At 43.2% G+C, this 15,703-nt stretch overlaps 1 protein-coding gene across 3 annotated transcripts in view; it reads left to right on the forward strand.

The window, feature by feature from the left end:
• Positions 1-15,129, forward strand: part of LOC147007541 (uncharacterized) — a 61,487-nt gene extending 46,358 nt beyond the window's left edge. The window contains exons 7-9 of one of the 3 annotated variants that reach the window (XM_085866966.1): positions 2,902-3,029; positions 13,498-13,622; positions 13,861-15,129. In XM_085866966.1, the coding sequence (XP_085723092.1) occupies positions 2,902-3,029; positions 13,498-13,596 (227 nt within the window). In that variant the 3' untranslated portion in view covers positions 13,597-13,622; positions 13,861-15,129. The remainder of the gene's footprint in view (positions 1-2,901; positions 3,030-13,497; positions 13,623-13,860) is intronic. The other 2 variants (XM_085866965.1, XM_085866967.1) reach the window with 2 other exon arrangements.
• The last annotated feature ends 574 nt before the right edge of the window (positions 15,130-15,703 follow it).

Here is a 15,703-nt window from a genome sequence, read left to right on the forward strand (position 1 = left end):
TTTGACTACCGTCAATCTTCCTCAATATCTTCTCGAAGCCCAGGAACCGAACCCCTGCTTTCCCATTGACTCTTGGTTTCCATGATCACGGTTTCAACTCTTGTATTATTCAAGAACCTAACCCCCACGATATTGGAGGGTTTCCTGTATTTCAAAAAAAAATAATGGTGGCCCATTGATCCAGGTCATCTTGCACGAGATTCAGCAGCCACCGAAATGATTCCTTCAAGAGTCTGTAATATGGACAATTTAGATCTTGTCATACTTCTCCAGAAGGGTTTGACAGGATGACTTGGAGGTATGCACACTCGCCTCGAAGCTAGCCTGTGTTTGATTCCCGACACAGCTATAAACTGTTAGTCAAGTGTTTCACAGGCAGGGTGAGTCATCATTGTGTGTGCCATCAATGGGATATGGACATTTATCAGGCATCCCGTCTGCCAGGGATCCCATGGTATCCTTCGCGAAGAGTAGGCGAGCTATCGCCGGCACCTTGAACAAATTCCAAATTCCTGCCCAAACTTATCCAACATCAGGCCTGGCCAGCCAATTCCTGAAAATTTGGACCAAGCTTACCCTGGCTGACCTCACAAGATAGGTGGGATAATGGTGGCCATTAAAGAGAAGAATAAGATACTTCTCTCGGGGATTGCATCTATCCTCGAAGATTGTCAATGCACTTCTATGAACTGCCCCTCTTCTTCCTCTTCTTGAACTAATTCAAGCACTCCGAACACATCCATATTCACCATACCATGTAATCCACCAATTATAAGCCATGTAATGCTTACTTCAAGACCTTTAACACATTCTCAAACATGCCCTCGACGAAGTGTAAAAGTTTCTTTGTTAATTAAACCCTTGTGATTTGGTTTTGATCTCAATTGGAGAAACTCTTCGTGATTGGGACTAACTTTGAACGGTGATCATCGCATGATTAGTGATTTTACACGAGTCTCTCTTAAACGCCTTTCGTAAATTCCGTCCAAGGAAACGAGAGAGTTCTTCAAACACGAAACCCCATGCAATATTATTATTACCCTTGTCAGAGGAGAGGGTATTGCATTTGGATCTGTTTGTTTGTCTGTCTGTCTGTTTGTTTGTCTTTTTGTGTTTTTCTCCACAACCGCTTGGTGCGACAACTCACATAGAATGGTGAAGTGATAATTATGACACCATAGGTCACATGGTGTAGCAGCCATATTGGAAAAATCAAAAAACTTTCGACCTCTGTATCTCTGAAACCACACCAAGGAAAAAAATGAACCTTGGCAAATAGCAAGTACTCCGAGTGGGGAATGAATGAGTGTGATATTTTTATGACGTCATTGGTGCCCTCATTATGACGTCATAATTGCATATATAGAATGCCACATCCGATCAGTGTGAAAAATTTTGAGGGTCATCGAGGGATAAAATGGTCCACAGAAAAAAATATTCATGACATCATTGGTCACGTGATTTGACAGCCATATTGCTGGGAAAAAAAGCTTTTAAAATCCTTTTCTGAAGTGGCTGAACAAATCGAGGCAAAACTTTACACGTATAACCACCTATCCATGAGGAACAAAAGGTTCACACATATATCATAGATCATATGGTAAGGCAGCTTTATTGGATTTACCCTAAAACCTACATAATATACCATTCAAAAGAAGTCCTGGTGAGGGTCTGCAATCTCTGATTGCTCTTTTTCTTGTTTAATATGCAGCCCGTGGCTGCTAGTTGCATCAGTGATGAAAGCACAGCTATGCCGGTGATCCATTGCCCCCTCTTTCCAGGAAGCTGAGATTCATTTTGCCTGTGGAAGAATGACAGGCTGAGTCAACCTACTTGGTGTTATAGCTTGCTAACTCAACCCTCCTCAGGCCTGCCCTGCACAGTTAAAATATAATTATTTTAAAGATCGTTTAAAAATATAATCCGGAAGTTTAGCGATACGGAAGCAATCTTATGTACTGTACTTTACCCTTATACACTATAATAGTGTAATAACATGACGTTGAGTCTCACTTTATGGGATGGAGGTTTCATTTATCACCTTCGAGCACAACGTCAATCAGCATCTTCTTCATCCTGACCCTCTCACTTGCCGTGTCCTCTCATGGTATATATCGATGTATGGCATTGTTCTTACAAGTATTGTGAAGGACATTTGTGTTCTACAGTGTTCAAATATAAAATTAAATTTAAGTAAAGCTTTAAAGAGGTTTAAAGGCACATAAATAAACCTACCTCCTTTTTAACCAGTGTCTATTACACCACCCTATCTAACATGAAAAATTAGTTATTCATTCCTGTTAATTATATCCTTTATAACACCCTTAAAAACAGTGAGCTTTCTATTTGAAATGATTTTCAATTTTGTATGACTGCCGGACAAGCAGACAGAGTAAAGATATTATCTCGCTCCTCTCTGCGAATGTACGGTCAGGACGAGTTCAAAGCCAAGGTACGGTAAAACAACAGACTTGTCTTCCTATTCATGTTCTGATTCATGTTCAAAATATAACATTAGATTTAAATACATTGTTCCTCGATCATCAACTGACGATCATAAACTGATCAAGACAGGCGAACAGACATGAACCAATTGCTTCACCCCACTTTTCGCTTCACATGCGCATGGTAAAAATGACGTTACTGTTAAGCCAGCCAGGGTGTGGTTGATTCAATCTGAAGGAAAATTGGCCTTTTGGAGTTTGTAGTTTGTGTTCAGTCGATAAAAACATCTCGTCTAACTTTGATCATCAAAGAGACTTGTTACTTACCTGTGTGCATGAAAATTACTTTTTATCCCAAATCTAACGCTCCTTTAATGTTCTTTTTGAAGCATCACAATGAGTAAATTAACCCTTTTAACTTTCTTCCTCCCTCAACCCTTTATCCTCCCTCCCCTAGGAGTTCTGAAGTGGGGGCCACCAGAAGTGGCCGAGTGGCTTCACAGCAACGGCCTGGGTCACTATGCACAGCACTTTGCTGAGTTTGATGGGAAACTCTTCCAGAAACTGCTACACCTCTACCAGCTGGTAATGAAAGAATGTTCAAACTGCATTTACTTTGGGCGAACAAATTGAAAGTGACAGTGATAGTGTGGAGGCGACTGTAGGCAGAAAAGGCTTAGAATACAATAGCTTCTCAGGATCGCTACTTTTAATTACGTGATGTAATTATTTCCCGCCATGACTTCAATAGTTAACTTCTAGCAAGAAACATGTAACGAATACAAAGCGTGGGATAAACTTTGAGAGCAAAATGGCTGTACCCAAGTGTATACTGAATGTCCAATAAAACACCCTCCATGACATTCTTTACCTTTTCCATGACACGATGAACAGCTTTTGCCTCTCTGCTCATCTGTTTTTGGAGCTTCATGTTGAAAAAAAAGTTAACAATCTGACCTGTTCCTCTGTATTGTGAAGCTACTCCATTGCTAACTCCTCTTCTCTGAATATTTATCCGCATTTGGGATCTGGAAAACGATTTTACTGAACTTTCCTCCCTAATTGGCACAGTCGTATGCGTGACACTCCAGCATCGTGCTTTCTGTACCAGAGCTGTGATGTCACATTCTCACAAAATCTCTCTCCCGAAAGCTGAATGACAGCAGAGAGTGTGTATGGATCCACTATCTTTATTGTACATTATTTCTTAAAATACAATTATATTTAAAGCATATTTCAAGGTAAATTAAAGAATAAGTATTTTTCTACTCATAGACTTTCTTCAAAGTTCTGGGTTTAATTGCACCTTCATTACCCTCACCGAATGAGAGGATATTGCATTTTGGTCTGTCTGTCTGTCTGTCTGTGTTTGTTTGTCCGCACAGAACTTTCGTGATTTTCTCAGCAAACGCTTGTCTGATTGAGACAAAATTTCGCCATAGCAGCGACTACTCATGCAGAATGTATTATTGATAATTATGACGTCATAGTGTGGTAGCCATGTTCGAGAAACAGAAAAACTTTAGACCTCTGTATCTTTGAAACCGCACCAAGGTAAAAATTGAAACTTGGCACGTGACAAGTACTCCTCATCTGGAATAAGTGTGATTTTTATGACGTTATAGGTGCCTTTGTTATGACGTCATAATTGCATGTATCTATCTATAATTCCAGCAGAGAGTGTGTCTGTGTCTGTGTCTGTGTCTGTGTCTGTGTCTGTGTCTGTGTCTGTGTCTGTGGCCGCTGTTTCTCGACAACCACTGGTCTAATCTAATTGAAACTTGCCAGATATATTGCTGGGGCCCTGAGGATGTGCCTTTTCAAGGTTTGATATGAATCGGCCAAGTGGTTCCCAAGTTATGGCCATTTATTTACCAAACCAATGACAAGACACGTTGTTGCGTGGGCGTGGCCGATGGGGAAGGGAAGCTCAGTCGCGTTCCCCATTACGGGTTACAACGTACGGGCTTCCGGATAATGATGACTTTGTGTATTCTAATAATTTCTCGATTTCTTATGCGCATTTATGGATAAACACAATGCCCCAAGTTATGATCGTTTTCATATTAGACGGTGCATAAATTTCGGAAACATCGGAGTGCTGGTATGCTCCGAACCAGGAAGTAAATTTTTTTTCTTTCCCTTCTCTTCTCTTTTTGTTTTTCCTTGCTACACGACATTGCGAAAAGGTAAAATACGTTGGCGCTAATTGAATAATTGGGTATTAAAAGTAAATAGCAAATAATCGTAACTGCGAATAATATGCGAACTTCCGGGCCACGCATGTACGGGCACGCGAGAGCGAAGAAACGGCCTGTGTGGTTGTTGTTTGTTGCTCGCGGTTTGAATATTTGTTTATTTATTTATTTATTTATTTATTTTTACAGCCACGTACTAGTATGTAGAATGCTACATCTGATCAGTATGAAAATTTTTGAGGGTCATCGAGGGATAAAATGGTCCACAGAAAAAAAATTAACGACATCATCGGTTGATGATCGATGAAAAAAAAAATCGATGATGTCAATTGATGACATCATAATTGCATATGTAGAATGCTCCATCTGATCAGTATGAACATTTTTGAGGGTCATCCGGGGATAAAATGGTCCACAGAAAAAAAAATGATGACATCGGTCAGGTTATTCAGCAGTCATTTCAAAACAATAAAATAAACCTTCAAAAATCTTCTTCCCTGAACTGGCTGAACAGATTGAGGTGAAACTTTACTGGTATAACCGCTTATCCATGAGGAACCAAAGATTCACACATATGACATCATCGGTCACATGGTTTGGCCGCCATATTGGATTTATCCGAAAACGTATTAAAAAAATTCTCCACCAGAACAGCTGCACAGATCAAGTGGAAACTTCACAAAAATGTTCCCCAAGCCTTGAGGATACCAGGGTATTCATGAATAATTGACACGTCAAATGGTCTGGCAGCCATATTGGATTCAGTGAAAATGTTTAAATAAATTCTTTCTCTTGCACTGCTTAATCAATTTACATGAAACTTCACAGTTATGATCGAGTAGTGATGGGAAATATATGTTTTAAATTTCAACCTGATTGGGCACATGGTCTGGCAGATGGAATTATTTAATTCTTGAATCTGGGTTCTTTTTATGTTTTTTTTTTTTACTTTTTTCTTTAATAAGGCTCAATTGGCTGTGCCTGGATGGGTTTGAGGGTGGAGGAGGAGCAGCTGAAATGCAAATCCTATCTCGCTTCCTCCTAATGACTTCATCCTTGCTTTTTGCTTGTTCAGGTTCCTTCTGATTATTCCAATGCAGGACTGTTCCTATTTGGTCTTCCATTCCATTTGAATTGAATATATTTTAATCCCATTCTGAATTCAATTGAATATTAATAAACGTGATGGGTCAGGGCCAAGTGTCCGATCAAAGCGGGATGTCTTGCTACTTGGCATCACTGCCAGCAGTTGTAAAGTGGTTGTTCGAGTTCTGTCTCTTATTAATTACGTAGTACACCAGTGCACAAACACAACACAAAATACACCACACAAAACGACACAAACACCACACAAAACAAGTCCTGGTGAGGGTCTGCAATCTCTGATTGCTATTTTTCTTGTTTGGTTTGTAAAACCGAAAACCCCAATCTATAATACGAGGACCAGTCAATAAGTAACCTTGAAATATTTTTCACAAATTGTTTATTGCATGTACATGTGCAACAACTGTGTTATTTTTTCAACATAATCTCCATTGCGTTCAGTGCATTTTTTCCAGCGCTAAGGCCTGGATTCCTCTCGGAAAAAATATTTTGGCTGCTTGTTTAGGCATTGCACCGCCTCTTGGACCTCTTTGTCAGATCGGAAAGTGGTTCTACCAAGTGACTCTTTAAGAGGCCTAAAGATGTGGTAATCCGAAGGGGTGAGGTCTGGCAAGTAGGGTGGATGAAGAAGACACTCAAAATGCATGTCCTCGATTGTTGCAGCTGTAGTGTGGGCAGTATGGGGCTGAGCATTGTCATGCTGCAGCAAAACACCGGTCATGAGTAGTCCATGACGTTTTCATCCGATTGCTGGTTTCAGATTATTTATAAGGAGGTCGCAGTTTGATGCACTAGTGACTGTGGTCCCTCTGGGCATGTATGCTCCACAAGTGGGCTTCGGCTATCCCAGAAGAGCATCAGTATTACTTTTCCAGCGGATGGCTGTGTGCGGAATTTTTTGGGCTTCGGTGAAGTTGAATGGCACCGCTCTTTGCTTGCCATCTTAGTTTCTGTCTGAAAGTAGTGGACCCAGCTTTCATCCCCAGTCACTATGTGCTGTAAGAAAGCATCGCCTCCTGTTTCGTAACATCATAGAAGTTTTTCACATGCGTCCACTCGTTCTTTCAGTTTGGCTGTGAGTTGTCTCGGCACCCACCTTGCAGACACTTTGCGGAACCCCAGCACGTTGTGAATGATATGGTGTCCTGAACCATGGCTAATGTTCAATTCGGAGACCACTTCATCCAGTGTAATGTGAGGGTTTTCCCTTCGCACACGCTCAACTACTGCAACCATTTCTGTTGTGTCGGCTGTGTGAGGCCGACCCGAGCGAGCAGCATATGCCACACTGGACATTCCACTTTTAAACTTCCTGTCCCAGTCATACACCTGCTTCAGCGATAAACATTCGTCACCATATTGCATCTTCATTCTGTGATGGATTTCACTGGGATTCAAATCCTCACTTCCAAAGAAACGGATGACAGAACGTTACCTCTCCCTGGTGCATGCTTCTCAGGGAACCGCCATCTTGAAACTGTTCTTCTGACATCATATGCTCAATGTTGCCAGGTCTACCCATAGATATAACATGTCGTCTACAACTACACACAATACATTCTCGAATTTAAATCATCATTTTAAGGTTACTTCTTGACTGGCCCTCCTATAATGTGAAGTTTGGTGTCTGTCCGTGCGTTCGGCTGTCTCCTGTTTCCGGAAGCTGCTTCCCGCACTGCTTTTGAAAAGCTCGGCATGCAGGCAAAGCTCAACTTTCTGCAAGAAGAAATGCATGATACCAAATGAGATACATTTTAAACATATAAATGCAACATAGAATCACAGTTTGTTTATTAAAAGTGCATTAAAATACAACCTTGGCTGGCAGGATGGCCCTGGAGGGACGACCCACACTTGCCTCTGAGCTGTCTCGCTTGGGTTTGAATCCCAACCCTGCTGTAAACTGTCATCCCGGTGTTTCACGGGCAGGGTGATTCATCAATGTGTGTGCCATCCTGCGGATGGGCTTTCAACTGGCATCTCGTCTGCCAGCATTGTTTGTGGAGGGGGTGAGGGAAAGAGAATGGTGGGGGTGTAAGCTAGGAGAGAGGGAGGTGGAGAGGTATCGGGGAGAGAGAAGAGTGGAGATAGAGGAGGGAGGGGAGGGATGGAGAGTGAATAGGGACAGAGAGGGGAGAGGGTGTAAGGGGGAGAGAGGGGAGGGATATTGAGGAAGTGGAGGGGGGGAGGAGAGAAGTTTCCTTCTGTATTCATCCTTTCCACACTATTCCTCCCCACCCCATTGTTTGTCCAAGTCTCTCTCTATTTTGTCTTTCAACTCCACTGTTGCCTCCCCCATCCCACCTCATTTCTGTTCCTTTTGTCCTGTTATGTCCTGATCTGTTCATTGTTCTAGCTCTTCCATGATCATTGACTCTGTATACAAAAAAAACTATTTGTAGATAAATTACTTCTTTTTTTTTTTTTTTAAAGAACCAAAACCTCAATTGTTAGCTCAAGAGAGAAATTTCTTCCTGTTTATGATGTACAATATGGAATCCGATGAACATCTTTTCATCAAACTTATTCAGGGACTTGATACAGAAGATGAAGCACAAAACAAGATTTAATAGGATGAGATGTTTATTGTAGCTATGGTATCCTTCATGAAACTCCATCAATTATGGAGCTCAAGAGTTTATACATTAAAACCAAATTAACACTGTTTCACTCACTTGTCAAATCAGTACTATTATATGGATGTGAGGCTTGGAAGACAAACGAAGGAGACAATTGGAAACTTGACATATTTATGTTCAAATGTCTGCATATGATATTAAAAATCAGATGGCCATACATCGCATCAAACGAAGAACTACTCAAAAGAACCAAAGTAATGAAGATCAGTGATGAAGTGAAGACCGAGATAGAAATGGATTGGGCACGTGCTGAGAATGAAAGATAACTGCATGACAGCATTGTCATTGAAGCCTGAAGGAAGAAGGAAAGTGGGATGTCCAAGAACAACCTGGAGGAGAACAGTGGAGAAAGAAAGAAAGGAGATAGGATGGAGATCATGGGATGAAGCCAGGCCGATAGCTAGAAACAGGGCAGACTGAAGAGTACGCACTGCAGCTTTATGGGCCACTTAGCCCGAAGAATATAGACGATGATGAGAATATAAACTGCTGTTCTTCCTCCACTCCAATCGGTTCTTCTGACCACGTGCTTGTCAAAGTAAACATCTCTCTGGCTGTTATTTAACAACCACCTCAGCGCCTTCGAGTCTGGCATTTCACTCAGGCTGACTCACAGCGTCTTCAAGCAGCCATCAAACTTCCAGACTGGTCTCCCATCGCTACTTTCTCCAACATCAACTCATCCTGGGAATTCTTTCAAAGAAACTTGCTCTCTCTCTCTCTCCCATGTATAGATTTATCCCCTCTCGTCTTCAGTTGTCCTCCCCTTCCTCCCGCCCATGGTTCACTGAAGCTTGTGGCGAGGCAGTTGTCCTAATACAACTTGCCTTTGCCTCATGGAAAGCAAACCCAACTGAGGATAATCTCAGTTCCTTCCATAAAGCTCGGAACAAGTGTGTGTCTACCCTCAGGAGAGCCAGAAAACAACATCTTTCTAATCTCAAGTCTGAACTCTCAAACCTCTGTCCCTCCTCCAAATCCTGGTGGCATCTAATCAAATCTGTTTCTGGTGTATGTTCCCCCTCCATCTCCTCCCTGACCTTAAATAGCCGCACTGCTGACACCACATGTGAAAAGGTTAAATGCCTAAACTCAGTGTTTGCATCTAAATCTTGTGTCCGAAACCCATCGCTTTCTGTACCCACCTTACCCAGTCGCGCCCAACTGTCCCTGGACTCTGTGTCCTTTTCTCCTGACAAGGTGGAGAGCTTGCTGTCAAGCCTCGACTCAGATTCTGCAACCGGTCCAGACGGCATTAGCCCATGTGTCCTAAAAACCTGCTCCTCTGCTCTTGCTCACCCTCTCTCTGTTCTATTCACCCTCTCATTTGCTCAAGGTCATCTGTCATCTGCTTGGAAATCAGCAAACATTATCTGCATAAAACTGCATAAAAAAGGTGCAAAAACAGATCCCTGCAACTTCAGACCAATCAGCCTTCTCAAGATCATAAGCAAGGTTATGGAATCCATCATCGCTTCAGACCTTAAATCCTTCCTCTTCTCCAATGGCTTGATTTCTGATCATCAATTTGGTTTCAGACCAGGTCACTCGACCCTGGATATGCTGCTTCTGCTCTCCCAACAATGGATGGAAGTTGTCAATGCCAGACATGAAATCAGAGCCATATCCCGAGACATATTGCGTGCTTTTTGACATGGTCTGGCACCCTGCCCTGCTCACCAAATAAAACTCTCTTCCTCTGCTGTCCAAGGCCATCTCCACTCATGGCTCGCAGACTACCTCTCCTGTCGCAGCCAATGTGTGGCCCTAAATGGAGTTCTCTCAACCCCTCTTCCTGTCCAGGCTGGAGTTCCTCAAGGCAGCGTTCTGGGCCCTGTTCTTTTTCTCGTTTTCATCAATGATCTCTCCGACTCTCTGGAAAATCCTCTTCCTCTCTTTGCTGATGACTCCACCGTCTGCTGTACCATCTGTCATCCCTCAGACCAGCAAACAGCAACTTCTTCGGTCTCTGCATATCTGGATAAAATCACAAACTGGCCCAACACGTGGAACATGTCCTTCAATCCTGACAAATCTAACACTCTCACTTCATCTCTCTGAAAGGACCGTTTAGAACCCTTACCCCTCCCCCCATCTACTTTCTCAACAATCCTCTTGAAGAAGTCCTTTCATTCAAGCTTCTGGGTCTCACTATCTGCCATGATCTTTCCTGGGAAAGCCACATTTCCAACATGGCCTCCTAAGCCAGTCACCGACTGGGAATCCTCGGTCGTGCAAAGTCCTTCCTAGGCCCACCTGAGCTCCTGACCACATTCAAAGCTTTCGTCCGCAGCCTGATGGAGTACTGCTCTCCCCTCTGAGCTGGTGCTCCTGCCTCTCACCTTTCTCGGCTTCACGCTGTTGAAACCAAGGCATTTAGGATCATTGGTATCTCCCGTGGTGAGGCCAACTCTTTGGGCCTCTCACTCTCTCACCGCAAGCAGGTCGGTGGTCTTTCTGTCTTCAACCGTCTACTCTCCAGTCTCCCCCTCCCCCCTCTGCTCTGTCTGCTGTATGTCCCACCCATTTTTCCGCAGGGCCCTCAAGGTCCGCCAGCAACCCCCTTCTGATAAAACTACCAAAATCATGAATCACCACTCACCTTCACTCTTTCATTCCTCTTTTTCCCTGCCTTTGGAATAAACTCCCACATTCTCTTAAATCCCATTCTTCCCTCCAGGTCTTCAAAACAGCTGTTCACCACCACCTCTTATCTTCCCCCATCCAAAACCTCGATCTTTTCTACCCCCATTAATCCACCCCAAACCCACCTCCTTCAAATTCCCTGCTTTCCTTCCTGAAAGTCCCTGTTGTGTCCATCTTGTTTCCCCCGTGTTCCCCGTCCCATCCCTCTCCCTTCATCGATCTCCTAAAGTCTCTGTTCCCCCATTATTTTGTCCTTACCTCTTCTGCCCCTCGTCTCATGCCCCCCTTGATGTGCGTTGTGTGTTAGCTCTCATACGAGCCTCGACAATGTATATAAAAAATAAAACAAAAAAAAAAGATGTGAAACAAAACAAATAAACCAAAAACTCGAACCATCAACCCTCGGGATTCCATCTCAGCAACACAAGGTGCTTTTAGTGAACAGTGGAACTTTTACCTTTATGTTTGATTCCCTCTTAGTTCATCCTCTCTGCACACGAGAACTGTTGGTGTGTCCTCTTTTACACAGAACTCTGCGATGCAGGTGGGGATCTGTGGTGTAATGAAGGCTCTGGGGTGTAATCAAGGTTCTGTGGTGTAATCAAGGTTCTGGGGTGTAATGAAGGCTCTGGGGTGTAATGAAGGCTCTGGGGTGTAATCAAGGTTCTGGGGTGTAATGAAGGCTCTGGGGTGTAATGAAGGTTCTGGGGTGTAATGAAGGCTCTGGGGTGTAATGAAGGCTCTGGGGTGTAATGAAGGTTCTGGGGTGTAATGAAGGCTCTGGGGTGTAATGAAGGCTCTGGGGTGTAATGAAGGCTCTGGGGTGTAATGAGGGCTCTGGGGTGTAATGAGGGCTCTGGGGTGTAATGAAGGCTCTGGGGTGTAATGAAGGCTCTGGGGTGTAATCAAGGTTCTGGGGTGTAATGAAGGCTCTGGGGTTTAATGAAGGCTCTGTGGTGTAATGAAGGCTCTGGGGTGTAATCAAGGCTCTGGGGTGTAATGAAGGCTCTGGGGTGTAATGAAGGCTCTGTGGTGTAATGAAGTCTCTGTGGTGTAATGAAGGCTCTGGGGTGTAATGAAGGCTCTGGGGGGTAATCAAGGCTCTGTGGTGTAATGAAGGCTCTGGGGTGTAATGAAGGTTCTGTGGTGTAATGAAGGCTCTGTGGTGTAATGAAGGCTCTGTGGTGTAATGAAGGTTCTGTGGTGTAATGAAGGCTCTGGGGTGTAATCAAGGCTCTGTGGTGTAATGAAGGCTCTGTGGTGTAATGAAGGCTCTGTGGTGTAATGAAGGTTCTGTGGTGTAATGAAGGCTCTGGGGTGTAATCAAGGCTCTGTGGTGTAATGAAGGCTCTGTGGTGTAATGAAGGCTCTGGGGTGTAATCAAGGCTCTGGGGTGTAATGAAGGCTCTGGGGTGTAATCAAGGCTCTGCGGTGTAATGAAGGCTCTGTGGTGTAATGAAGGTTCTGGGGTGTAATCAAGGCTCTGTGGTGTAATGAAGGCTCTGTGGTGTAATGAAGGTTCTGGGGTGTAATCAAGGCTCTGGGGTGTAATGAAGGCTCTGGGGTGTAATCAAGGCTCTGCGGTGTAATGAAGGTTCTGGGGTGTAATCAAGGCTCTGGGGTGTAATCAAGGCTCTGGGGTGTAATCAAGGCTCTGGGGTGTAATCAAGGCTCTGGGGTGTAATCAAGGCTCTGGGGTGTAATCAAGGCTCCGGCATGCAATGAAGGTTCTGTGGTGTAATCAAGGCTCTGGGGTGTAATGAAGGCTTTGGGGTGTAATGAAGGCTCTGGGGTGTAATGAAGGCTCTGGGGTGTAATGAAGGCTCTGTGGTGTAATGAAGGCTCTGGGGTGTAATGAAGGCTCTGGGGTGTAGTGAAGGCTCTGGGGTGTAATCAAGGCTCTGGGGTGTAATCAAGGCTCTGGGGTGTAATGAAGGTTCTGGGGTGTAATGAAGGTTCTGGGGTGTAATGAAGGCTCTGGGGTGTAATTAATGTTCTGTGATCAAATATTGGGCTGACTGAATGGTGTTTGTTGGAATGGTATAATAATTTACCCTTTTCTTATTATAATGGTGATGAAAGTTTCATTCAATTGCTGCACAAACAGGCAGCTGTGCGCAGAAGTATACAATTGGTGTCACCAAAGCTGCTCTTACTACTTGGAATACTTTTCTTCCAAATCGAGGCTTTTCACTGGAGAGAGAATCTCATTAATTATTTCTCCATTTGTAACAGATCAAGTTGTTCACAGATGTGATTGGTACCTGACGACTCCAGGTTGAATGTACGATCAGGGAAATGAGTTTGTACAGAGCTTGGAACTTCCATCCTGAGTTGATCTGCACATGACTCAATGGGACCGGGAAACTTATCCTCTCACCTCGTCATTCTTAGTCTCAGAATCTCATCCACCTCTTCATCCTCACCTATTCCTCCTCCCTCCTTCCTTATTTATTCCCCAAACAGGCTCCAGAAATGTTCCAGATGGTCATCAAAGAAGTGGCTCCCTTGACATGTCAGGATCGCATGCGCCTCTTGAGGGCCGTTGATCGTCTCCTTCAATGAGGTGAACCTGGTGAGGAAGGCATGAGGTGATGATGGGCCTCTGCTCACCACAAGTTCTCTTTATCTGATTTTATTTAAGTTGTGTGAAATTCCTTTATAACCGACGTGATTTGACTTGTGATGAACCTTGATATTCCTTTTTCACATCTTTCAACACTGTTTGTTTATTTATTTATTGGTTACTCTCTTATTACTATTCACATTCACCTGCAATTTGTACCCATTTTAATTATTTTTTTTGTCCTTTCTCTTCGTTTCTTGCAGAAAGCCAGTCTCCCTCATCCACACCAATTTCATCTTCACTGAAACCCTTCCTGTATCTCATTCATTCATTTGACCTGCACATCCTGCTGCCCTTGTTATTCACCCATCAGATCACCTCATTACCTTTACCACGCCCACATTTATATGGCTCCACCCACCTTCACGCACAATTCACACAATGGGAGAACAGCACGTACATGGAGTGGGATTTACTATAATCACAGAAACAATCATTTATTTACTACATTTAATTCTGCTATAACAATTGTTCAACATATTCACTTGATTTTGATTGACTCTTTGATTGCATTATCACAGGTATCAATTTTGCAAGGCTTGGTGGTTTATTGTGCATTGTGCATTATGAGTTTGACTTTGATGAAAATTATTTCTCACCATCACCCTTGTACTTTCGATGACATTCAGGCTATAAAATCCCCAATTACCATCCACAATGAAATCCCATCTCTGGATGTGCTTCCCGGGGTTCAAACCCCACCGCTCGCTCCCATTAGTCCCACATTCGGATCAGATTTGTGGGGAGATTTCCACGTCACAGTTTGTCATCCTCACAAATACAGAACTTTTGATGATTAGGATGATCTCATGTTGTAGTGAAAACGCAGGTGTGGGAAGTTACAGCTTAAGGAAGGTTGATGTAGAGGGAGGTGAAAGTGCTTACAGTTAGAAATGAGGAAAATTGAAAATGTAGGAAAAGCTTTTTGTACCTGGTCGTTGTTCAGGTGGGGAGAAGAAGTTGTTTAAAATTGTTATCTTTCTGTGTTTGTTGTTGAATTTGAAATCACCTCGGAAGACTCCGAACGAGGTTTGGTTTCTGTGAAGGTTCAGCACAATCAGCAGAACAGCCCAGAATGAGATTAAATAATTATTTTTATTAAACCACGTGACATCTTTCATACACCCCTTTCCTTTGGTCCTCGTGCCTTGCCATGAAGCAGCCTGTGCTGTGAGTCATGTACGGAGTACTTGGGTGATGTGTGGTTCGAGATGCTCTTTAACCTCCGTCCTGGAGTTCTGGTTCCTCCCTCTCGAAGCACGGACTCGCTTATGACGTAGAATAGTCGTTTACGCTTATTATGCTTGTGTGTGCTTCCTGTGAGAGCAGGGTAATGCTTTTCTTATCTTACCTAAAATAATAAAATCTCTTTTATTCCAAGTTAACCGATCATTACAATGATTATTTCAGAAAAACATGGTTCTTTTATAATCACTTCATGAAATTCTTCAATAAAGATTGAAAGGTTCTGAGGTTTGTTGCTGAATGAAAATTGATTCCTTATTTTAACTCCAATCCTGTGCGGGGCTTGTCAATTGACTCTCTTTAGTGGGCGTGGCTTATTTATGGATTCTGAAATGGCGGGACTTGTGTGCTGGTTGGGGAACGTCCATCTGTTTGTCTCGTTACACAAGTTCATAACATCAGTTCCTTTGTGGGACTGTCAAAAGGAGGTATTTCCACCCAGATTATTCGGCATGCATGAACAGAAACACAAGTAACGAAGTAAATCAGGATGGCTTGGACATCTGTGATTCCCAGGTAAGGATTGCAGAATGAAACACCAAAAAAAAAACCTTTAAAGAGGCCAAATACTTGTAGTGTAACTGCGAGAATGCGGTGTGTCTCTGTACAATGAAACAGTTGGAGAATTTCCTGGTGAACTCGTCCAAAGAGATTATACATCACAGTCCATATTGCAAAAACTCCCAACGGTGTGCACCCGTGAAAGGTCAAAGATGGTGTGTTCTAACCAAACCTTCGTGCTCCTCAACACTGATTGGAAGGTAATATCTCTGGCTTGTCGATGCACAGAGTAAGTTTAAA

This window comes from Eptatretus burgeri, unplaced genomic scaffold (genome assembly GCF_056783735.1).
Source record: "Eptatretus burgeri isolate ZD-2024b unplaced genomic scaffold, Ebu_testis_v1 Ebu_testis_scaffold_119, whole genome shotgun sequence".
NCBI classification, from domain to species: Eukaryota; Metazoa; Chordata; class Myxini; order Myxiniformes; family Myxinidae; genus Eptatretus; species Eptatretus burgeri.